Source organism: Gopherus flavomarginatus, chromosome 2 (assembly GCF_025201925.1).
Source record: "Gopherus flavomarginatus isolate rGopFla2 chromosome 2, rGopFla2.mat.asm, whole genome shotgun sequence".
NCBI lineage: Eukaryota > Metazoa > Chordata > Testudines > Testudinidae > Gopherus > Gopherus flavomarginatus.
Genome location: NC_066618.1, coordinates 217147674 through 217172314, shown reverse-complemented (window position 1 = coordinate 217172314; position 24641 = coordinate 217147674). Strand labels below are relative to the sequence as shown.

The 24641-nt window shown below is 44.6% G+C and overlaps 1 protein-coding gene and 1 non-coding gene across 2 annotated transcripts in view; one reads left to right on the top strand and one right to left on the bottom strand.

Moving 5' to 3' along the window:
• The first annotated feature begins 1732 nt into the window (after nucleotides 1-1732).
• Nucleotides 1733-24641, top strand: part of NPC1 (NPC intracellular cholesterol transporter 1) — a 58306-nt gene continuing 35397 nt past the window's right edge. The window contains exons 1-5 of the mRNA XM_050941931.1: nucleotides 1733-1909; nucleotides 17036-17158; nucleotides 18366-18472; nucleotides 19141-19316; nucleotides 20541-20708. Of these exons, the coding sequence (XP_050797888.1) occupies nucleotides 1826-1909; nucleotides 17036-17158; nucleotides 18366-18472; nucleotides 19141-19316; nucleotides 20541-20708 (658 nt within the window). The 5' untranslated portion in view covers nucleotides 1733-1825. The remainder of the gene's footprint in view (nucleotides 1910-17035; nucleotides 17159-18365; nucleotides 18473-19140; nucleotides 19317-20540; nucleotides 20709-24641) is intronic.
• Nucleotides 14176-14263, bottom strand: TRNAS-GCU (transfer RNA serine (anticodon GCU)). The gene has a single exon. It is a non-coding gene; the product is annotated as a tRNA-Ser (tRNA).

The following is a 24641-nucleotide window of genomic DNA, read 5'->3' as shown; positions in this document are numbered from 1 at the left end:
AGGCTTCCACACACTGTCAGTGCCTTCCTAGTGTGCAATACATACAATTGTTTGCTTTAATTGAAAAATTCTTAATAAAGTATCACCCCCCCAACCTTCCTTTTTGGCCCACAGCTGTTTTGGTGGGGCAGTGCTGGGGAAGGAGGGTTTGTTTCCATGGGGCGGGCGGCGCTGGGTGTGCGTGTGTGTTGTGTTTCAGGAGGTGGGGGGGTTGTGTTTTGGAGGTGCTGAGGTGTTTCAGCCCTCAGCTGTTTTCTTTGGAGTAATATGGCCCTCCCAGTTTTACGAGTTGTGCAGGCCTGACATATCCAGTGTCACAGCTAAATACAAGGTGCAACAGATTGTTTAGCATAAGTAGTTAACACATATTGTATGAGACCATTTACAGTGAAGTGGACCATTACCACCACTGTAGTCATAAATTAAAAAAAGGGGGTTACAGATTGTTGTAATAAACTTAAATCCAGGGTCTTTATTAAAATCATGATTTTTAGTGTCTAGCAGATATGAATTTAAGCTCTCACGTTCATCTTTTGAGTGTTGTACAGGTTTCTGTTGAGGACGAGGACTGAGAAGTTAGATTTAGAGTGACAGTATTCAGTTCATAAATTAAAGGCAAGTCTACACTACAAATTTGCAGCTGTTTGCAGAACTCTCCCGTTGGCTTACTTCCACAAAACGTGGCAGCTATGTTGGCAGCAGAAGCTCTCTCGTTGGCACACCGCTGCCTACATGGGGAGTTAACGTCGGTGTAACTATGTCACTCAGGAGTGTGGATTTTTCACACCCCTGAATGACAGTTATACCAAAGTATGTAGTATAGCCCAAGCCTACGTCTGGTCTCACAAATCAGGCAATCAGTACAGAGCAGCCCACAGTGCAACATTTGGATCCAAAGAACCCTAAAGCTCAGGGGGGATTAACTCTGAGATTTTGAGCTGGCCATTGCAGGGCCCAACCACAAGACTGGGATCTGCATTTACCCGCATCTCACGGGTGTCTGGGTTTATGGCTATGTTCCAGGCCCTCCCTTGGAAACTGCTTAACCTACCACAAAAGCTCTGCTCCTGCCACGGGGCTAAGAGGCATATTTTTAACAAGCTGCCACCATCCAAACCCCAGGGGATGTCAGGGACCCCGCTGTGGCAAGCGCAGCACCTAGAGTGACCAGATGTCCCGATTTTATAGGGACAGTCCTGATTTTTGGGACCTTTTTCTTATATAGGCTCCTATTACCCCCCGCCCCCCCCTCCTGATTTTTCATATTTGTCCTCTCAGCACCCTATCACCAGCTGGGCAAGCTCTCCTCCCCTCGCCTGCCAACAGGCCCGAGGCCTCTCCCTGGGTAGCCCCTGCCTCGCGCTGCGCGTGAGAGGCCCCGCAAGGTGATCAGCGGCCAGTCCCGCCTGGCCTGGGGCCCCGTCCCGCCTGGCCTGGGTCCCCACACCCCACTGCTCTACCAGGCCCCGGCTCCCGCCCCCCAGCAGCAGCACGCGCACGCGCGCCGGGTGATTGAGCAGCACTGGGCGGGGAGAGGCCGCGGCGCCGCGCCCGGAGGTGGCGTGACAGGCCGCGGCGCCTCCCCCAGCGCTGGAAAAGGCGGAGGCGCGGCCCGGCTCGGGAGTGGGAGGAGGAGCCGCGGCGGTTGCTGCGGAGGCAGGCAGAAGCCGAGACGCTGTCGCTTCCAGCCACTCGCAGGGAGCCTCGCGGCGCCCGGCACCGCCCAGCGCGGGGAGGAGCCGCCCGGCTGCCCTCTGACGAGCTCCGGGAGCAGCAGGCAGCAGCGGTCTCCGCGCCCCCAGGAGAGACGCCCCGCCGGGCCGGCATGAGGAGCGAGCAGCGCAGCCCCAGGTGGGGCCTCTGCAGCCTGAGCCTGCTCGCCTGGCTGCTGGTGCTGCCCCCGGTGCAGGTGAGCGAGGGGCCTCCCCGGCCGGGGCTGCTCCTTCCCGCTGGGGCGACCCCTTGGGCGGCGCGGCCCAGGGCTCCGGGTCCCCTCTGCGATGGGTCCCGTCCTCTGCTGTAGTCTAGCCGGCATCATACTCCGAGGCGGAGCCAGGGGCTGGGAAGGGCCCCAGGGTGGAAGCGGTTGGACCTGGGTAGGGTGACTAGACCATACATGTGAAAAATCGGGACAGGGGTTGGGGTAATAGGAACCTATATAAGAAAAAGACCCCAAAATCGGGACTGTCCCGATAACATTGGGACATCTGGTCACACTAGATGTGGGCCAGGTGGGGCTGTTGTGCCTCTGCTTTCGTGACACCCCCCGACACACACCCCATCGTCCCGTAACCAGCTGAGCCTGCGGTTGTGGTTCTCCTGGGTTTTCTGCTCCCACGTGCAGCTCTCTGCCCTGTGGAAATCCACATGGGCCCCGCTGGGTGGTAGAGAAGTGACAGTAATTGTTGTTCCTTGGACAACTACAGGGCTCCCCTGCAGTTTCAATGAGTGGTGCTGGGCCACATGTTGATGGAATGTGGCTCACGTTAGGCAGGAGACACGACTTCACTTGGGATGAGAGACTTTCATCTGAGCTCTTGTTGGAGCAAATTATTTCTTTTCTTCTCCCAGCCCCTCAAAAATCTGCATGTCTGCAAACGCAGATCTGATGACTGAACTAGTTTTTTGTAAAAAAATCATTTTTATTTAAAAGGCATTGCCAAATTAAAAGTTGACACTTTTGTTCCCCTGCTAATTTTTTGTGGTTTTATAGTCATGTTTTCCCTCCCTTGCTAAGAGTTTCTCTTGTTGCTGAGTGGAAGTCTCACAACAGGGGAAGCTGATTCTCCATACTAGGAGAACACCGAAACTGACTATGCTCCAAGCTTGCCCTGCAAACATTTATGCACTATTAGTCCTATTGATTTAATTGGACTTGACTGCTGCTTTAATGTTTTAGGCTCTTGTTCTGCAGAAACTTTATACCCACCCCCATCTGACTCCTCCCACTTTCTGCCTCTTGACTGCCACTCTCAGAACCTCTCACCCATCCAACCCCCCCTCATCCCCTGACCACCCCCTGGGATGCCACCCCCATCCAACCCGTCCCCTGACTGCCCTGACCCCTATCCACACCCCCACATCCTGACAGGCCCCCCGTGACCCCACCTCCATCCAACCCCCTGTCCCCCTTGAACCTTTGCCCCATCCAACTGCCCCCCGTCCCCTGACTGCCCCCCAGGACTCCTGGCCTCCTTATCATGCCGCTCAGAGTAGCATATCTGGAGCCGCGCCTCCCGGCCAGAGCCAAACACGCTGCTGCGCTGCCCAGAGAGTTGCCTGCGCGGCGGTGTGGCTGCAGGGGAGGGGCCGGGAACTAGCTGCCCAGCCAGGAGCTATGAGGCTGGGCAGGATGGTTCTGCGGGCTGTAGTTTGCTCTCCTCTGTACTAGCACTTAGTATATAATACAGGGGTTCTTAAACTTCATTGCACTGTGACTGCCTTCTGACAACAAAAATTACTATGTGGCTCCAGAAGGGAGGACTGAAGCCTGAGCCCTGCCACCCCAGGTTGGGGGTGAGGGCCAGGGAAAAGCCAAAGCCCAACCCCACCACTTCAGCCCAAGGCAGGGGGCTTGTAACCCAAGCTACACTGCCCCAGGCTGAAGCCAGCCCTGGTGACTCCCATTAAAACAGGGTCATGATCCTCTTTGGAGTCACAGCCCACAGTTTGAGAACCACTGTAATCATATATAATATCTAGCACTTCTCATAAGTAGATTTCAAAGTGCTTCACAGTTATTTATATATTTATCCTCAACATACCTGTGAGGTAGGGAAGTATCTTAATTTTTACTGAGGCACAGACAGGCTAAGTGACTTGCCTGAGGTCACACAAGAAGTATGTGGTGGAGCAGGGTATTGACCCTCTAGATCTTCTAGGTCCTAAGCTATTGCCCTAAACATTGGACCATCCTTTCTCTCTTGATGTATGTGGTTATATCAGTGGGTCTCAAACTGTTTTCTGGAGACCCCTTTCACATCACAAGCCTCTGAGTGCGACCCCCCACCAATAAATTAAACATACTTTTTCATATATTTAACACCATTATAAATGCGGGAGGCAAAGCAGGGTTTGGGATGGAGGTTGACAGCTCACGACCCCCCATGTAATGACCTCACGACCCCCTGAGGGGTCCCGACTCCCAGTTTGAGAACCTTTTGGTTTATATTTATCTCTTGATAATTCATTCTACCAATGTAAAACTTATATATGGGGGTCCACTGTGAACTTAAACTGAACAATCTCTTGGGCAGCCTGAGGCAAACCTGGGCAGGGGTACAGTGTAATTAAGTTCAGAATAATATCTCAGTGTAAATGGTGCATACAAATATACTGTTTTACAATTAAGGGCTCTTTCATTTTTATAATAAAAAAGGATATGATCATTCACATCTTGTAATGTGTCATGGTACAGATGTAGGTTAGAGATCCTCTATGAAACACAGCACAAATTCTGTAAGATGAAGCTTTAAACAATGCAAGAAAAAAATTTTTAATGGCCTCTGTAACCTAAGATTCTTGGGAGTCAAGCCATCACGACTGCGGGTTAATGGACCACGGGTTAAGAGGGCCGTGCTGAAATATCTTAAAATATCTATATTGTAGATACATGTATAATTATCTAGGATTACATATGTATTCATAGTGTCTCCCAAGTACTGCAGGCCTGTCTGCTAACAGCGCTTTGCAAGAATATAAATTCAAATGTGTAATCTAATAAAAACATGATCATTACTACACAGGGTGAAAGTAACTCAGGACATTTACTGGGACGGGGCGGCTTGGCCTCTGGAAGGGGCAGGGCCTCTGGCGGAAGTGGCAGGGCTAGTGGTCAGCATCCCCCAGCCAGCCCTTCCAGGCTGTCTGGTCTGCACTGCCCGGGGTTCCCATGGCAATTTAAAGGGCCTGGGAATTCTCCCCCTCCCCCCGCCCCCTTCTGCGGCGACAGCCCAGCGCTGCCATGGCAAACAACAATCCTTAAAGCGCTACCATGGCCCTACCCTTTTTGCCTCCCCTGTCAGTGGCCCTGCTGGTGTTTAACACTCAAGATTCATTAACACGCTTTACAGGCATTTGCTGTGTAGTGCTACAGATTTGCTCACTAACTCACTGACATTGAAATGAACACAAAGTGCAGAGCGGAAACGTGTTGTATGTCTTTACCGCTGATGAGGGGGTGGGGGGGAAGAGAAGGGGCAGCAACATTTAAGTGCTGTCATGGCAGCACTTTAAGGACAAGTCCTTTGCTATGGCAGCGCTTTGAGGATGCTTAAAGCGTTGCCACAGCAAAGGACCATCCTTAAAGTGCTGCCACAGCAGCGCTTTAACATTGCTACCCCTTCTCTTCCCCCCTTCTCTTCCCCCCCCCCCCATCAGCGGTAAAGACATACAACATGTTTCCGCTCTGCACTTTGTGTTGATTTCAATGTCAGTGAGTTAGTGAGCAAATCTGTAGCACTACACAGCAAATGCCTGTAAAGCGTGTTAATGAATCTTGAGTTAAATACGTAGCACTGGGAGGCATGGCGGTACTGCGTGTTAAGTGGGTTTGCGCATAAACGGGTCTGTAGTGTATATTATTTCACTTCTAAACTAACTTAGGGTAGGTCTTTAAAATGCTGCAGTGACACAGCTGCACCACTGAGGCACTTAAGTGAAGGCATTTCTATGCCAATGACAGGGAGAAGTTAAGCCACCTCCATGAGAAGTAGTACCTGTGTTGGGGGGAGAACCCCTCCCATTGACGCAGTGCTGTCTGCACGTGGGATAGATCGGTATAACTGTGTTGCTCGGGTGTGGATTTGGCTATCGTCCTTAAGCTAGGAGGTATTAGGAATGCTTTTTTTTTTTTTTCAAGCGTTGCCCAGCTCTAATGAAAGAGGAGATATGTTAATTGCAGGCTTTTCACTCAGTACTTGCTGCTTACAGTGAAAACTCTGCACTGTAACTGAGGTCTGGTGCAGATGATCTTATTTTTGTTTAGGAAAGAATGAACAACCTGGATGGATAGATGTGCTCTGTAATCAAGGTTGTTTGTTAGTATTGTATGCTTTCCTTTGGTTTTGTAAAAAAGTGTCTGTCTGTTTTGCCTTCCTTTTAGCAGATTGCAGCCGTCTTTAGTTGTGGTCTCTATATGAAGATATAAACTTAGTGCTTTTCAGGAAATGGTTTTTGAGGATGGTGGCAGTCCTTTCTGTATTAATGGTATATGGTTTTTACTTACATGGAAGTGTGAAGGGGAAGCAGTCAGAATAAATATTTAGCTCTTTGAATAGATGGTTTGCATTTCTGTCTTCCCAACACAATTATTTAATAAACATTTCTGTAACCTTGGGATCTATTGGTTTAGTGTTTCATATCACAACTGAGTCAAGAGACCTGTTTTCCAGTTCCTGCACAACCACAGACTTGCTTTGTTACCTTGGACAAGTCACTTAACCTCTTTACCTTAGTTTCACAATCTGTAAAATGGAGACATTACTTACCCCTCTTTGTAAAGTTATTTGAGATGCTTGGATGAAAAGCTCTATATAATGTGAAAGTAATTCCTAAAGTCGTTGTCAAAACATGTTGTTCAGAATGGGTGTAAAAACAAAGGGAGTCACTGAAGAGACAAATGTTTCCAGTACAAAACAGTAAAAACAGGTGGCTCCTTCTGTGTATTAAGGTTCTGATTTGGGTTTTGCAATGTTCTGATGGAAGGTGGAGGGAAGGGTTTTTATAAGGCAAGGGGCAATGTATAAATTGTTTGGGAAAGTTAATGCCTCATAAATATGGTTATAACCTGGCAAACTGCAATCTTTCCTACTCATCTCCTGAGAGTGTCCTTCATTCCTGTTGTGCAATAGCCCCACTACTCAAATGCAGGATATCTGAACAGGGACTGCCACTAGTATGGAATTGTTTGGTACTTTGGTGATTGTAGACAAATTTTACCTAGGAATTAGGTACTTCCCTTGATATGCATGCAGCATTCCCACTGCTAAAGTAATTTTTACTTGTGACCAAGTCAAATTGAAACCCCAGTCAAACAGTAACTCAGTGCATCTACTAGCCCGCCCACATTACTTTTAAAAAGTCTTCTTAACCTAACTTGAGTTACAGCTTTTGCCTGCTTTATTATTTGACCCTGAAAGGCCATGACGCTTATGCTTATCAGTTACACTTGGCGGTAATTTCCAGTCCTGTGGTCTGTGTTGGGAAACTTGATCTATTAATAGTGAATGAATTCCTGGTGAATAAATGTCCCGTTAGCTTGAAAAAAAATCTTCTAGTTTGGAGCAAATATGAATATTGGGAGGGGATGGTTTAATTAGAAATTCCAACAGAAGTACTGATTGTGCATTACAAGAGGTTAGGTACAGTACATATCTGGGTCTGTATGTGTATTGGGGGAGTGGAGGGGTAAGACAGCCCAGAAGGAGGGAAATACAGCTCTCTCTCACTGGTGCTGCCGTAATCTTACTCTCTGAATTTCTTTCAAATATTTTAGATTAGAAATGCAAGATAAGGAGGATAAGGAAAGCAGAATACGATCTTTGATAACCATCCAGTGTTTGGTGCAGGATGACAAATAATTCCTCCTTGTTATTCATACAATACAGTTATTGTTCTCTGTGTTTGCCTTGAAGTTCAGGGATCCATCATAGTTTTTGTTTTGTGGTGGTCAAGCCTGTCTGAGACATTAAAGAGGTTGGTCTCTGAGTTTGATATATAGGACACTCATTTAGTTCATGGGAGAAATGCTGACCTTATGTTGAAGTGCGGGTTGGGGGCTGGTGGGTGTATGTTTTGGAATTATGGATAGTGTGTATTAACTACAAGTTTCCTTACATGTGATGAATTCTTTTAGCACTTTATCTTGTATAAGTAAGAAGAAAACTGTTTAGGTCAACATGAGCTAAATATTAACCTGTTTTTTTGTGGTAACTATTTGCTGAAAGTGTAGTAAAGTCAATGATAACTGCATTGTGTTGCTGCTTCATGAAATAGATTTTCTTTAGCTTGAGCTATGTATGACCCAGTCAGCTCTCTCAGCCAAAACAGCTGAAGGAAGTAGTGATTTAGTAGGTGATATGCTTCTCTCTGTGATATTGGACCAAGGCCCCAGCATGGTGTAAGCTCTTCTTGTGGATATTCTATTTCAGATTAGATATAAAAGTGAAGTCCTGACCACGTGGTGGTATCAGACAGCTCAATGGCACTATTTCTAAAAGTAAGTAATTCCTGTAGTGCTCTGGCTGAACTTGGGGCTTGGCTACACTGGCACTTTACAGCGCTGCGACTTTTGCACTCAGGGGTGTGAAAAAGCACCCTCCTGAGTGCTGCAAGATACAGTGCTGTAAAGCCTCAGTGTAATCACTGCCGCAGTGCTGGGAGCACGGCTCCCAGCGCTGCAAGCTACACCCATAAGGGATGTGGTTTACGTGCAGCACTGGGAGAGCTCTCCAAGTGCTGGCGCTCCGACCACACTCACACTTCAAAGCACTGCCGTGCTTCCGCGGCAGCGCTTTGAAATTTCAAGTGTAGCCATACATCAGAGTATTCTGCAAACCTAACCCCTCCACCCCCTTTAGTTAATTGAATGAGTCTGACTTTTCCAGGATTAAAGGCACAGTGTGAACTTGAAATGTGGTCAGTTTCAAATAAGTTGTAAGCAGTACTACACCTACTTTTGACAATTAATGATTTTTTTATTATCACATTATTTTTTAAAGCTGTGTATGCCCCTTGCTATACACATACAGAAATCCTACTAATATCAGAGGATTAAATAAAACCTTTAGTTTGTATACCTGTAACAGAGACAAGAGTAAGAGACTTTATCTTTTTTTATAACTTTTCTTTTTTCAATACTTAAGATCCAGCCTCCCTTGATATGTGTGGAACTTACTTGAGAAATTCCCTGCAACATCTTGTCAATGAGAATGAAATAGTTACTTGTGTAAATCCCTTGAACGTTGATTGAGAATGGAGAGGAAATCAGCCCTCTTTACCATAATTGTAGCTAGATGGAATACTCATGATCAGTTTGCTAATCATTTGTTAATGATTGAACGTTTTAACAGTGGCTTCATGCTACTAACTTTGAAAAGGCTTGAGATTTTACTCTCAAATGGTTTTGCAAATTTCTTGTAAATGATAGCAGGAATTGACAAGACAAAAAAAAAAAAAAAAAAAAAGGCAGCTTTTTCTTTCCAGTTTCATTGGTTGGGATCTCTTTAATGCAGATTGTAGGTTAAATATACCCACTTTAAGGGATGGTCTATAATGACAAGTACATTGGCATAGCTTCATCTCTCTAGTGTGAAAAATCCACAGAGATGTAGTTGAGCCAACCTAACCCCGGCGTAGACTGTGCTAGGTAGATGGAAGACTTCTTCCGTCAATCAAGGTACAACCTGTTGGAGAGGTGGATTATTACAGAGACGGGAGAACCCCTTCCACCTCTGTATTGGGTGTCTACGCTGAAGCGCTACAGCTGCGCTGCTATATTGTCTTAAGGGTACACGTAGGCCTGGTATACATTAGGAAACTTACTTTGGTATAGCTGTGTCTCTCAGGGATGTGAAAAATCCAATGCTGATTTGATGGAAGAAGTCTTCTGTTGACCTAGCTTCCACTTCTTGGGGAGATGGATTACCTACACTGATGGGAGTATCCCTCCCATTAGACTATGTAGGGCAGTGGTCCCCAACCTTTTCTGTGGGGCGGGCGCCGGACGATTAGCCACCAAGGACTGTGGCTGCTGGAGAAGCAGCCACCGAAATTCCGCCTTGAAGGAACATCATCAAGAGGTGTCACTGCCAAAATCCTGCCGAATTTCGGTGGGATTTCGGTGGTAGCGCTTCTCGGCGGCATTTTGGCAGCTGCTTGTCCGGCGGCCAGTAGGCAGGTGCACATGGATACCCCAATGGGCGTCATGCTGCCTGCGGGCACCGCATTGGGGACCCCCTGATGTAGGGTATACACAGGAGTGCTACAGCTGGAGTGGTAGTGTTGCACTACTGTAGTGTTTTAGGTGACCTTGACCATGGCTTAAGTGTTCCACTCAAACTTGCTTGGGGTGAGAGAACAGGCTGTTTATGACTAATGTCGTAAAATAGTTACTGGGTTTTTCTGATCTTCGTGTAATTGTGCTTGATTCTTTAGTCGTGACAATGACCATTTAAGAGAGACAAGGTAGGTGAGGTCATGTCTTTTATTGGACCAACTTTTATTGGTAGAACAGACAATCTGTGGAGCTTCACAGAGGTCTTCCTCAGGTCTGGAGAAAGTAACCAGCTAAGACACTCTGGTTATTTTCTCCAGACCTGAGGAAGAGCTCTGTGAAGAGCTCTTCTGCCCATAGACGTTGATCCAATAAAAGATATTACCTGGTCTACTTTGTCTAATGTTCTGGGGCTAACATGACTCAACAACACTATAATCCATCATCTAAATGATGGATGAAAGTTGTTTTTATTGACTAGAAAAAATACAGCTACTAATTTCTGTATTTGATTCATAATTCTACTTATTAAGTTTTACATATATGTAACACTTGTTACTTTGTACCGTTTTCTGAAAATTGAGGTTCCCCTAGTCACACAATTAACTCCAAAATGAGCATAAATTAATATAATAAAAATCACACTGTTGGTATTTAAATTATCAAGCCAATCAGATGGCTTGTTTTCTTTACTGTATTTGTTTGCTAAATCTGCTTTGGTTCCATGGTCAGCGTGCACTTAGAAATTATGAGAAACATCATGCACAAATATGATGAGTGGGTAGAATTGAACTGTAAACTCTTTGCGCCAGATCATGCATTCTTTGTGCACCAAAGTTCCCATTAAATTGGAGCTTTTGGTGCGCAATGAATGGGCCTCTTATCATACATAAATCTCAACTCTGCTCTCTCCACTAAGCACACATTGTGTAGTTTGGCCTTGCCTTTATTTTACTATATTCCTATACTTGAATCTGGGACCTCCTATTGCAGTCTCCATGACATATTATGTATTTTAAGGCTTGTGAATTCACCCAGATAACTTTCCAGCTGAAGATGCATAATGCACATAGATGCTTGGTTCAATCATTTGTTGCCTACATACCATAAATGCACACAATCTAATTTATATTCATGAAAAAATGTCTTTTGTACTTAACTTTTCTAGTACTCTTCACTGTATACTTGTATAGAAGAAGTACAACTAATGAGATGTTGGAATATGAAGTCAGCAAAAAAATATTTGACACATGGAGGGAAACTTTTCTTTATGTCAACGGATAAAGGATGCAAAGATTTGTGAGGATGGAGGTTCTTCAGCTTGTGGGAATTTTTTCCCTTTTGGAAGGATGAAATCTGGATGGGTAGCCAGGTTCATGATCTAGCTGACCAAATTCTTCCAATAAACTCCAACCCCAAATCCGTTGAGCAGGACTTTAATTTTATTTGTATGTATTACTTCTCTCAAATGTGAGTTGGAATTCAGAAACTGATATATGGTTGGGAAAAAGAGATCAGAGTTTTGTTTGGCTCTCCATCCAATTAACAATGATAGTTAATTAGACTAGTAGCAAAAAGAAACTCAAATACTTCTCACAGCATCCAACTTTCATTCTGATACAGTTGAGAAAATCTCCCAGTGATTACTGCAGTATTAGTAATGTGGAACAAGTAGTAAAGAATATAATAAAAACATCAAGAATGAGTACCAGGATGGCAAAATTAAAAAGGTGGCAACACCATTTCTTTTTAAAGCACCACTGATAAGAAAATTTCTTTTATTGCATGGTGAAGTCAGTTCTGCAGAGCTGGTGATAGTCAGGCATCAAAGCATTTGTATAACTACCACATAATCTTGTGTCTACAGTGCAGCTTGAGAATGTAATTCCAAGATCAGGTACACATCCACACAGTAGCTCTGCTTGAGCAATGTGCTAGAAATAGTGTGGCCATGGTAGTAAGGTGGCTGGCTGCTTTGGCTGTTCAAGATCCTAGGTACGTATGTACTCGGGTGGCCAGGTCTGGATTTACACACAGACATGCACAGACTTCCCAACTCTGCACTGCCAAGCATACCCCACAACCCTCCCCAGAGGCCCACTCTCCCGTGCCCTGGCCGCACTCACTGGCCCTACTGGGAGGTGACTGTGTCCATTGGGCTGAGCTGGCAGTGTGGCTGGAGCTGGTCAGAGATCGCTGTGGCACATTGGGAGTGGCACAATCAGCCAGTCTGGAGCAGGAGTGGGGCCTGCCTTCCCAGGCCGGGCTCCCTCAGGACCCACTTGCCCGGCATGGCCCCCTGAGTTGGACTGCTGAGCTCTTCCCCTGCCACAATGAGGTGCTTTGCCTTCCCTGCTAGCAGGAGCGCATCAGCAGGGCTGTGTGGGGCTGTCTCCCCCTCAGCTGGCCCTGTCCCCTGCCAGGACCTGGGAGCAGCTTTGAATTTTTAGGTGCCCCTAGAACGCCAGCGCCCCTAGGCATGTGCCTACTGTGCCTAATTGGAAATCCAGCCCTGAAGGTGGCTAGCCCTATACAAAGCTTCAGAGTGTTTGTCCATGTATATATTCCACTGTTGGTGCGCATGTCCCCAATGTATTCGAGTCTAGATTATTTTGATGACTAATGTCTGTTGGGGCTATGCCTTACCCCTTCCATGTCCTTCTGCCTCTAATCAAGGGTGGAGCAACCCCAACTACCCCTCAATTCTTTCTCACCACTTATGTTTACCAGCCTCTTTGCACAGATTGTGGCCTGTTTACTGTGTAAATAGGTGTTTAATGAATACCTAATTAGTGATTAGGTTTAGTGTTAGTAATTTGCTAGTATTTCCTTTCTTCCCTTTCTGTAAGGAGACTGCTGCTCTGTTTGCATGTGAATTACCACTAGTACTGGGATCAATTTCTTAAGACTGAACACTAATCTCCACTCTTGAAAAAAAATTGCCTTTCATGTGAAGCTGTAATGCCTCTAAACGATGGGCATACCTGATGTTTATCATGTCTGGGAGAGGAACACATTAAAGTGATGGGCCATTTGTAAGTCATTTTTTAAGGCCTTGTCTACACTACACAGTTGTCCACCACATGGTCTGTTTGAATCTTGAGCATAGATTCCAAACATACTTGACTGTCTCCTGAATTTAAAGAACTCTGAACTTTCCATGAACTTGTTGAGGGTACATCTTGCAGCTCTCCACCTTCCAACACAGTTGGGCAGATGCAGACAAGATGTACCAGTGCCTTCTGGCCTTAAACTCTATGAATCTTACATTTAAAGGGTTTGACAGTTTACAAATCCACCCCCACCCTCTTTCCCCCTGGCATACAGTTATGGAATCTTTCTCCCTGGAATCTGAATATTGCCCTCAAGGGGTTAATAGGCCTATCTTTTGAACCTTTGACTACATGTCCCTGTTCCATCTTTCCATTAAAACAGTCTTCTTGGTCATAACAACATCAGCCAGAAGTGCAGAGGAGATGCAAACTTCAATCATAGGGCCTCAGTATATCACTTTTCATAAGGACAGGATGTCATTAAGACCTTACCCAAAATAGTCTTTCATTTATATCAGATTATCCACCTTTTTTTTTTTCTTTTTTTCAAAACCACATGCAGATTTCCTTAGAGTGCTTTCTTTCTGTATAAACAGAACTAAGCCATTTAGAGCATCCTTTAGATCAGCAGTGGGCAACCTGCGGCCCATCAGTGTAATCTGCTGGCAGGCCGCAAGACAGTTTGTTTAATTGATTGTCCTCAGGCATGGCTGCGGTTTGCTCTTCCTGGCCAATGGAAGCTGTAGGAAGCAGCATGGGCCACAGGAACATGTGGGCTGCCACTTCCCGCAGCTCCCATTGGCCGGGAACAGTGAACCATGGCCACTGGGAGCTGTGGGTGGCTGTGTCTGCGGATGGCCAGTGTAAACAAACTGTCTCCTGGCCTGCCAGCAGATTACTCTGACGGGCTGCAGGTTGCCCACCACTGCCCTAGGTCATAGAATCATAGACTATTAGGGTTGGAAGGGAACTCAGGAGGTTATCTAGTCCAGCCCCCTGCTCCAAGCAGGACCAGTCCCCAGATTTTTACCCCAGTTCCCTTAATGGCCCCCTCAGGGATTGAACTCACAACCCTGGGTTTAGTAGGCCACTGCTCAAACCCCTGAGCTATCCCTCCCCCCGACTAAATGCATCCAGTGAGGATGGGATTTGAACCCATGAATGCAGAGCACAATGGATTAGCAGTCCATCACCTTAACCACTGGGCCACCTCATCTGAGGTCATTCATAGCATGTGCATTAAAGTACAGGCTGTCTCAATACACTCTAACTGAATAATGGCTTGTATCAAATTTTATGAATTGACTGATTTTTAACCCCACCTGTAAGAGTCACAGCTTACTTGACTAGGGCACAAGCGATCTCTGTTGCTTCTTTCAGAAACGTTCCCATTCTGGGTGCTTGAAGAGTAGCTATGTGGTGTTAGGACGGGGTAGGCAACCTATGGCACGGGTGCCGAAAGCAGCACGTGAGCTGATTTTTAGTGGCACTTGCACTGCCCAGGTCCTGGCCACCAGTCCAGGGGGCTCTGCATTTTAATTTAATTTGAAATGAAGCTGCTTAAACATTCTGAAACCTCATTTACTTTACATACAACAATAGTTTAGTTATATATTATAGACTTATAGAAAGAGACCTTCTAAAAACGTTAATGTATTACTGGCACATGAAACCTTAAATTAGAGTGAATAAATGAAGACTCAGCACACCACTTCTGAACGGTTGCCAATCCCTGTGTTAGGATATGTGTTTGTACAGTGCTACTCAATTGTGGAAGCATCTTGATTAGACCCTAATTTTGGCAAGGCCATCCTACAATCACTCAAAAAAAAGAAGTTGATATTTAACCTACGGTAACTGTGGGTCTTTGAGACATAATATCTAGATAGATTCCATGATCAGCCCCCCTTCCCTGCTATTATGGAGTCTGATAACTATACAGAACCCAGATACTAAGGAACTGAGGGGAGGTTGGTGCTGCCTCACCCTTAATGCCCTTAGCTGGAGACTTGGAGACACTTGGTATGCAAATGCTGCCCCAAACAGACACTGCTGAGCAAAATAATCTAGACCTGATTGCATGCCAACAGTGAAATATATATGGATAACACATCTCAAAGAACCACAGTTACTGTAATGTAAGTACAGTTTCTTTCTTCCCCTGACAAATGACCCATCATTTTTTCCATCATCTTTTGGGTGTGTTTCTGTGTCTGTCATCCAGTACAGAAATGTTTAGTGTATTGGATGCTGTGGAATCATTTATTGTAATTCTTTGTAGTCCTTAGATTTTATGTTTTGAGACCATCAGGGGTCCCTTGGATTAGTGAACAAAGTTATTCATGATCAAGCACAAAACACAGGCGTTTGTCCTTGCAGTAGAAGCATGTGATGTTTGACAAACACTAGTAAAGGTTGTTTAGAAAACTTCTGCCCCATCTTTATCTGTAAAACTGTCCTATGCAACTTTCAGAATGGAAAAGCTTGCAGAAATATGTACTGACTGCGTGTTTGTGATGTCATTCAAGTGTTGCTTATATTATATATTTGCAGAAGTATTTTTGCAAAGGGTTAGAGACTGTTTAAAATACTGTTTTGGAATAACAGGATGATCTTGTACAGTACTGTACATTGATACATGTGTTGAAATTGCCAGAGTAGATGAACTTTGAATTGTCAATTTAGTTGTTTGATGGTGATAGTAGAGACCAGAAATTCTACAGTTTCAGTTACATATGGTAGAATCCAAAGGACTAGTAAAAAAATGTATTAATTCATGGGGGGGAAAAAAAAAGAAAAGGAGGAAGAAAGGCATACAGATGTGGTCTTCTGAGCATTTCAGACTGTTTTCCAAAAAGAGATCCCTTCAACTTTTCTATCCTTGGTATACTGCAGTGTAAATTTTGAACTAGTACCAAGTCAATTTTCTTCATTGCTAGCAGAAAACTTTCTTGCTAACAGTGCATTGCTGACAGTGACCTCAAATTCCTTTCTATAGCTAATTAAAAGCAGTACAGCTATAGAAATAGGGGAATGCTGCACTGCTCTTATGTTGGTGGCAAACAATCTGCTTAAGCTAGGACGGGGAGGGGTGTGCTGCTGATGGATAGCACAACTCCTTGAATTTTGCCGTGACCAGATGACTCTCATGTGATGAATGAGACATTCTTGAGAAACCTTTGCATTGCATAATCCTTGCTCTTTCTGTAATGTTTATGCTGCGTCTTCTCTGAATTTGTAATTATAGCAAATTACTGATGGCAAACTTGTATTTCAGCTTTCCCATCTTAGTAAATCAACTTGTCACATTAATTTGATGCATTTCTGCAGCATACAGATACATTACTGATTCAAAATATTCTCTAAAGGGTTTATAACAATAATAGTTACAAACTGCTCTGTCGTCTGTGAGCATTTTAACTCGTATGAGCAAGTGCTTTTTGCATATTACCCAGGATTTGATTGAAAAGTACTACCTGTGTGGGACAGGGAGTTCTCTAGAACCCTTGCATATTATAGCCCTGCCAATGTGGTTTCCCACACCTATCCTATCACTGTGTACCAACGGGGTAGTAAATGTGCTTTCCTTGGGAATACAAATGGGCAAGTGCGTGTGTTTGTGTATGTATTGCTGGAGGAGGAAACTGATGAGGTGTGTGTGAGAGAGAAATTTAACTGATTTTTATCTTGTCTGCTGATCTTGTTTTAGCTTTTTCCTTTGTGCTATTTAAAAGCTTGCACTGTCTAGTATCTACTGAACTGATAGGATTCTAGTTTGATAGTATTCTGCTTCTGTTACTATTAAAAGAAAAATGTCTAGATGGAGGCCTTTCTCCTAATATTTATTTTATATTTTCTGTATCCTTTACAATATTTAAAAATTCTCTGAAATTCCGTGATTTGAAACATTTGCCACTTTGGTACAAAGTCGCTTCATTTTAAATAGTTCTTTATCATGCAACTAACTAACACAACTTCCTCTATTTAGGTACTTTCACAATCATGTGTTTGGTATGGGGAGTGCGGAATGAATCCTGAAGGTAAAAGATATAACTGCAAATATACAGGACTACCAATACCATTACCAAAGGATGGATATGACTTAATGCAGGTATGTTTCTTTTGGACTGTTCTTTTAGAAACTAGAAAGTAAATAGAATATGGGCTGGGATGTGCATAATAAGACCTAAATATAATTTTCTACAATAATCTAAGTTCTTGGGCCTTAAAACATGAAATGGCTGCACGCATTATGGAACTGAATGCTGGTCCTAAGCAATAGCACCAGTTACTTCACATCTTTGTTTAATAGCGTTTAGGTGAGCCCCCTGATACTTATTACTCTGCATTATGCCTAAAAAAATTGGTGCACACTTTCAAGCATGTGTCACTGCCTTGTATGATTTAGGTCCTGCCAAATCCATGCCAGTACTTTGTATATCATTGAACTAACACTTCTGAGTTTCTGTTACAAATCTTCAGATTAAATTTTGTTCTCGGGTAGATTGTCTGTCTGTCTGCACAGTGACAAAAAAAACCCCCAAACCCAACCCACACCCCATGGCAATGAGTCTCAGAGGCTGATTCAGTTGACTTGGGCTCATAGGGCTAAAAATATCCATGTAGATGCTCAGATTAGGGTTGGAGCCTAGTTTTTTGAGACTGAGGGAGGGTCTGAGTACCTGGGGCCTGAGCCCAACTGCTATTTTTATCCCCACAGTCTGAGCCTGAGACAGATGATCCGGTGTCTGAGACTCGCTGCTGTGGGGTATTTTTGCTGTGTAGACGTAACCCAAGTGTTCAAAGTAGTCTGAACAAAATTGCTTTGTATATATATTTCATGTTTAATGGCTGATGGCAGTAGGCCCAGGACTGTTTCATAAATTTGCCTTTTGAAATCGCTTCTGAGATTTATCATCAAAGTACACTAACAAACTGCAGGAATAAATCATTCCAGTTGGGATGTGTACATGCCATCTTGTCTGCTCCTTCAGTACTCTTTTATACTATATTTACGTAGGGGTGAATTGGTGAGCTAGACGGTGTCCATGCAGGTCTAAAAAGACACACAGTCCCTTGCAGACAAGAAGAAATTTTTTTTCCCCTCTTCCATAACAAATCATGTTAAGTCAAGTTCAGTATCCTGACAGCTTTCTAATTAAGATGGTAATGTTATGAATTCTTTGTCACAGAATCAGAGTGACTAGTGTTCTCTTAAATTACTTTCTACTGACATCTGTGTATGAAGTTGTTGTTAAATGCCTTAATCCTCCTTTTTTTCCCCACTTGATTATAATTTGTGACCTTTTTTATTTAAGGAACTCTGCCCAGGTTTATTCTTTGGTAACATTAGTGTTTGTTGCGATGTTCAGCAGCTTCAGACTTTGAAAAATAACTTGCAGCTGCCTCTGCAGTTTCTCTCCAGGTATGCTGACAAACAGCTTGAAATGATTAGCACTCTGTAATGTGAATGAATAAAAGCACATTCTGTTAGCTGTTTTTATGATCTGACAAAAAGAAAATTGGTGTTACTGGGGAAAGCTTGTCAGGAAGAAAACTTCATGGGAAGGGTTGGGAGAAACTTGTATTCAGGGACAGTGGTTCTTTCTATTGTTCACCACGGGAATGTAGGCTCCCTTTTGTCGTGTCTGGGCCCCACCCAAAGAACAATCCAGACTTTGTTTTACTGTCTATTTAATTTAAACATCACCTTTACAGTTCCTGCCATTTTTGGTGGTAACAGGGCAACTCCCTAAGTTTGTTTCTGAGTCGGTTTTTACTCCTTTCTTCCATCCTCACAACACTGCTGAATTGCAGTTAGGAGAGAAGTTTTCTTAGGAGTGACATTTGATGAAGAAAATCTAGAATTATTATGTAATTAGTAGATGCAGCACTTAAGCGTAAGTCTTGATAGAGTAGTTTGCAAGACTGAATTACTCATTATTTTGAGTCCTCAGTAGTTTTAATTGTAAGAAACATTTACCTTTTCTGGTAAAATGTTTTTTTTCAGAGTGAATCTCTTTGTATTTGTGTGTGTATGTGTACATGTATGAATCAAATCTCATGTTTAACTGGCTTTTTTTTCTTCTGCAGATGTCCATCTTGTTTTTATAATTTAATTAACCTGTTCTGTGAGTTGACCTGCAGTCAACATCAAGTTGACTTTTTGAATGTTACAAATACTGTACCTTATTATGATCCTGTCACAAAAAGGAACAAAACCAGCATCACAGAACTACAGTATTATGTTGGAGAGAGTTTTGCCAATGGTAAGCAAACCCAGTTCAGTTACTATGCTACTTGGGTATGGTATGTTGTGAATGCCTCATACTCCATCCAGATTTTCAGATAAACACATTGTCTTTCTGACCATAGACTTCTTTCAGTAGAGGAACTGGGAGAGAGGGAGTGGAAATTATCGTTTTGATCATTTGACATTTGCTTGTAACTTACCTTAGAATCTCTTTCTTGGCCAAGGCAAATGCCTAAAACTATAGCAACGGACCCCTTAGAAAAGTGTTATAATAATAAGCTGCTTAAAATATTAACGTGAATGTATAATTTCAGTTCTAGAATGACCACCTGTGGTTTTGCTGAAGTGGTTTTGCATTATTATTGTAGTGCCTAAAGGCCCAATCAAGATTGGGTCCTCATTGTGTTAGACGCTGTACAACATGTAATAAGAAATAGGCCCTCTTATGAAAATCTTACAAGGTATTGTCATTCAAGTCTGAGAGAAACAATGAAGTCTTGCATGAACATATAGTGGCTTCAAGGTTTGGTGTAGGGCTTTCATTTTTGACAGTTGTAGAAAATTGCATTTTGTTTCAATGTGACAAATGAAGTCTAGAGACTGGTGCAGTAAAGTTGCTCCTGTTTTCATAAAGCACTGCTACTTTTTAAAAATACATGACAAAAGATTAGTCCTAGTGTTTTCCCAATATTTAGGAGTATACACAAGAAATTAAGACAAATATTATTCTTACAGAAGTGTAAAAATTTAAACAGTTAAATTCAGTCGACATTACAAATTTGAACCTTTATTGTAACTGGGTCTCCTGACCCAGTTGTAATTATAAGGTAGATTTGGCCTCTGTCACCTTCTTATTTTCATGCTATGTTTGAGATTATTTGGAATGAAAGGCTGAATAATAAAAATGTACTTCATGTGGTAGTTAAGAGGGCCTCCTGGAACATCCTCCTTCTTCTAGGTACTCAGGGTTGAGTATCCCTAGAAGTTCCTCCATTAAGCACATTAGGATTTGATAAAAGCAGTTTTCCATCAGTTCTCTCTTCTCCTCTCTTTCCACCCCCCCCCCCCCCGATGTAAATTCTGCATCTGCTGTTTAAAGCTTATGGCATCTTCTGTGAATTTAAAGAACTAAATTTGGACTAGTTTACTTCCAGAATTCAAAATGCAAAATAAACTTTCAAAATTGTATTGTTTTGTTTAATAGCATGGACTTATTATACTTTCCTAATATGTTTTCTAGCCATGTATAATGCCTGCAAAGATGTGGAAGCACCATCAAGTAATGATAAAGCATTGGGGCTACTATGTGGAAAAGATGCTAAAGACTGCAATGCTACCAATTGGATTGAGTACATGTTTAGTAAGAATAATGGACAGACTCCTTTCAGCATCATTCCTATTTTTTCAGGTAAGAAATGGAAATTTTTTTCTTCTGTGTAAGGCCCGTGTCCTAAAAGTAAGTGTTTACACTGTATACATTGTTGTGGGGTACAGGTGGTCGTAAAATCCAATAATGTACTAGAATAACATGAGAATAGTATATTACGCCAGTATGAACTGTGTAGTTTTTAATACTGAACTAGAGAGGATTTTAATTTGTTTTTGGCTTCTTGGTGATTGTTGCTGAATGTTAGTGTTGTTGAGAAGCACCACATTACACTGAAACAAGATAGCAAGGTAGATAATTATATCTTTCAATAGTGATTTAGAACAGCAGATTCTCTATCTTCTAACTGGATTCTTTTATTCAGTAGTAAGAGGTGAGCTGTTCAAAAGGCAAGCAGTTTAAAAATCTCTGCACTATTTCTTAATAGTTTAGATTTCTGAGAGTTTACTTGGAGTGAGAAAAGGAATTAAAGTTAGGCCATGGCTACACTTACAGTTCTGCAGCGCTGGTAGTTACAGCTGTGTTCGTACAGCTGTGTAGGGCCAGCGCTGCAGTGTGGCCACACTGACAGCTACCAGCTCTGCAGTGTGGCCACATTTGCAGCACTTGCAGCGCTGTTGGGAGTGGTGCATTGTGGGCAGCTATCCCACAGAGCACCTCGTCCCATTTTGGCGCTGTGGCTTGTGGGAAGGAGACGGAAGGGTGCGGGTCTTTCCGCTTCCTGTTCCAACGCCCCGTGGTGCTTTGCTACACATTCCGAGCAGTTTGGCGGCATTGTGAGTCTGCAGCGCGATTTCTGTTACAAATGGAGCCCGAGCTGCTGAGGACCTTGCTGATGAATGTTGCCAGCACATCACGCATGGCAGTGGAGCTATTCCTTCAGCTGCAAAGTGACAGTGAGGAGTCAGACGATGATATTGATTCGCCTGACGCTGAAGACAGTAAATTGCTTGTGGCAGTAACAGACGTGCTCAGCACCGTGGAACGGCGCCTTTGGGCTCGGGAAACGAGCACTGAGTGGTGGGATCACATCGTCCTGCAAGCCTGGGATGACGAGCGGTGGCTGCAGAACTTTCGGATGAGAAAAGCCACTTTCATGGGACTGTGTGCTGAGCTCGCCCCTACCCTGCGGTGTAGGGACACGAGATTAAGAGCTGCCCTGCCAGTGGAGAAGCGGGTGGCTATTGCAGTCTGGAAGCTGGCAACTCCAGACAGCTACCGATCGGTGGCGAACCAGTTTGGAGTGGGAAAGTCCACCGTTGGAATAGGGCTGATGCAAGTTTGCACAGCCATTAATCGCACCCTGCTAAGAAGAACCGTGACTCTGGGGAACGTGCAGGACATTGTGGATGGCTTTGCACAAATGAGTTTCCCTAACTGTGGAGGGGCAATAGATGGGACGCATATTCCTATTCTGTCACCACCCCATCTGGCATCAGAATACATTAATCGCAAGGGGTATTTCTCCGTGGTTCTCCAAGCGCTTGTGGATCACCGTGTACGTTTCACTGACATTTACTCAGGATGGCCTGGAAAGGTGCATGATGCACGCATCTTTCGGAACAGTGCCCTGTTCAGGAAGCTGATGGCCGGGACTTTTTTCCCAGACCGCAAGATCACAGTAGGGGACGACGAAATGCCCACTGTGATCCTTGGAGACCCCGCTTACCCCTTAATGCCATGGCTCATGAAACCGTATACAGGGAAGCTTGACTGGAGCAAGGACCGGTTCAACTACAGGCTGAGCCGGTGCAGAATGACTGTGGAGTGTGCTTTTGGCCGTTTGAAAGCCCGCTGGCGTTGTCTTTATGGGAAGCTAGATTTGGGGGAAAGTAGCATCTCCGCTGTTATATCCGCGTGCTGTACCCTCCATAATATTTGTGAAGGGAAGGGTGAAAGATTCAGTGAGGAATGGACCTCCGAGGTTCGACAACTAGAGGCTGAATTTGCACAGCCAGAGAGCAGGGCTACTAGAGAGGCCCAGCAAAGGGCTTCAAGGATTAGGGATGCCTTAAGGGAGCAATTTGATGCTGAGAGCCAACAGTAATGTTTGGTGCCTTTGCTGTGCTCGTTTTTCCCTTGGGGTACAGTATTTACCACTTTCTGCAATAATAAAAACTATTGTAAAAGCCATGAAATCCTTTATTCAAAATACAGTACATAAAAGGGCAGGGGGGTAGGGTGGTGGACTGTACATTCAGAGGTTTGAATATGTCCTGTTTGGATTGCTGTTCAATGTCTGCTGCACTTCAGGATTAATATGCTGCAGCGTCATGGGGGTGGAGTGCACAGGGTAAGGATTGTAGTTATCAGGGCTGGTAGGTGATCGTACAGGTGTTGGGGGCAGCTGGGGGTAGTAAGAAACAGGCTGCTGGAGAAGGATGTTTTGTGCAAATACTGGGGAACAAGAAAGAGAGCTTTGGGAGGGGTGTGGGTTACCACGGTACAGATCTGCCTGCATGGCTATGAGAGACTGGAAAGAGTAAGTTTGGCGAGCCCAGGAGGCTTATCAACTGCTTCGAGGTTTTTCTGATAGCCAATTCCTTTCTCCTGCTTTCTGTTTGCCTCCACTCATGCATTTTCTCTCTCCATTCCTGCGTCTTCCTACTTTCTCTGGCGTACTGATTCATAACTGCTTTGATCAATTCTTCTTTTGATTTTCGTGGATTTTTCCTCAAGTTCTGCAAGCGACGGGCAGGCGGTGATCCGGCTGCATTATTCAAGGTCACTTAAAAAAACATAGATAGAACCATGTAATACACAGAGGCTACATTGTTTATTATCACACAGTGAAGGAGTTTGTAGACTTTTTGTAGCATCATTCCCACATACCTAACATAGCACAGAGAGGCCACGGAAGCAAAGGCATGGCGAGCAATGGGGTGAGTGTTTCTGCCCCGACTTCACCTGGAAAGGGGAACTGCCTGATGGCTCACTGGGGTTTCTCTGCACTGGGTAGAGGAGGGAGCTGGGGGCCTGCACAGGGGACAGGAGGGAACAGGAAGCTGGCGACCTGCGGGGAGTGGGGGGAGTGGACCGCGAAGCTGCCGACCTGCGGGGGGCGGACAGACCGGGAAGCTGCCGACCTGCAAGCGGGGGGCCGGGAAGCTGGCGCCCTGCACTGAGCAGTATCCCTACATTCTCAACAGGGTTTCCTACTGCCAGATATATCACTGCTGCTTGTTACCTGGGAAGAGAGGGAGGGTCTTCTACAGCAATGTGGATTCCGCCCTGGTCCCTATGCAGCTTGCCTGTGTGCAGCAATGGTTCCCCCAACCCTCGCGGCACAGTGGTGCAGACGAGTTAGCCTGACCGGGACAAGAACCACGGTGGCGCTCTCTATAAACTTGCGCAAGCACATTGCCCACGCTCTGGCTGCAAGTTTTCAAGAGATTACCGAGGCCGATTACAGAGACGTGATAGAGCAAATCAATGGGCTATTCCACATTTAGGCATGCATGCAGGCAGGCAGCCATAACCCCAACCCTCCTCTCCCAAAACATAAAATCTGCTTACCCGAAACACGCTCCTCTGCTTCTTCTTCACCAGCAACTTCCCGCTGCTGCGACTGGCTAGCCTCCTCCTGGCTTGAGAAGAGCTCCTGGCTGCATGCCTCCTGGGACTCTGGGGTGTCTCCCTCCACCCCAGTAGCCTCACTCTCGGCTTCCTCTACACCCTCCCCCACTTCTCCCTGCTCTGAACTCTCCATTGTGCTCCTCAGATTGGCAGTGGGGTCACACCCAAGTATGGCATCCAGCTCCTTGTAAAAACGGCAGGTTGTGGGGGCAGCTCCTGAGCGGCAATTTCCCTCACGGGCTTTGCAATAGGCACTGCGCAGCGCCTTTATTTTTATCCTGCACTGCAACGCGTCCCGTTCATGGCCCCTTAGTAGCAAGGACTTTGATATCTGCCCATAGGTATCATAATTTCTCCGGCTGGAGCGCAGCTGTGATT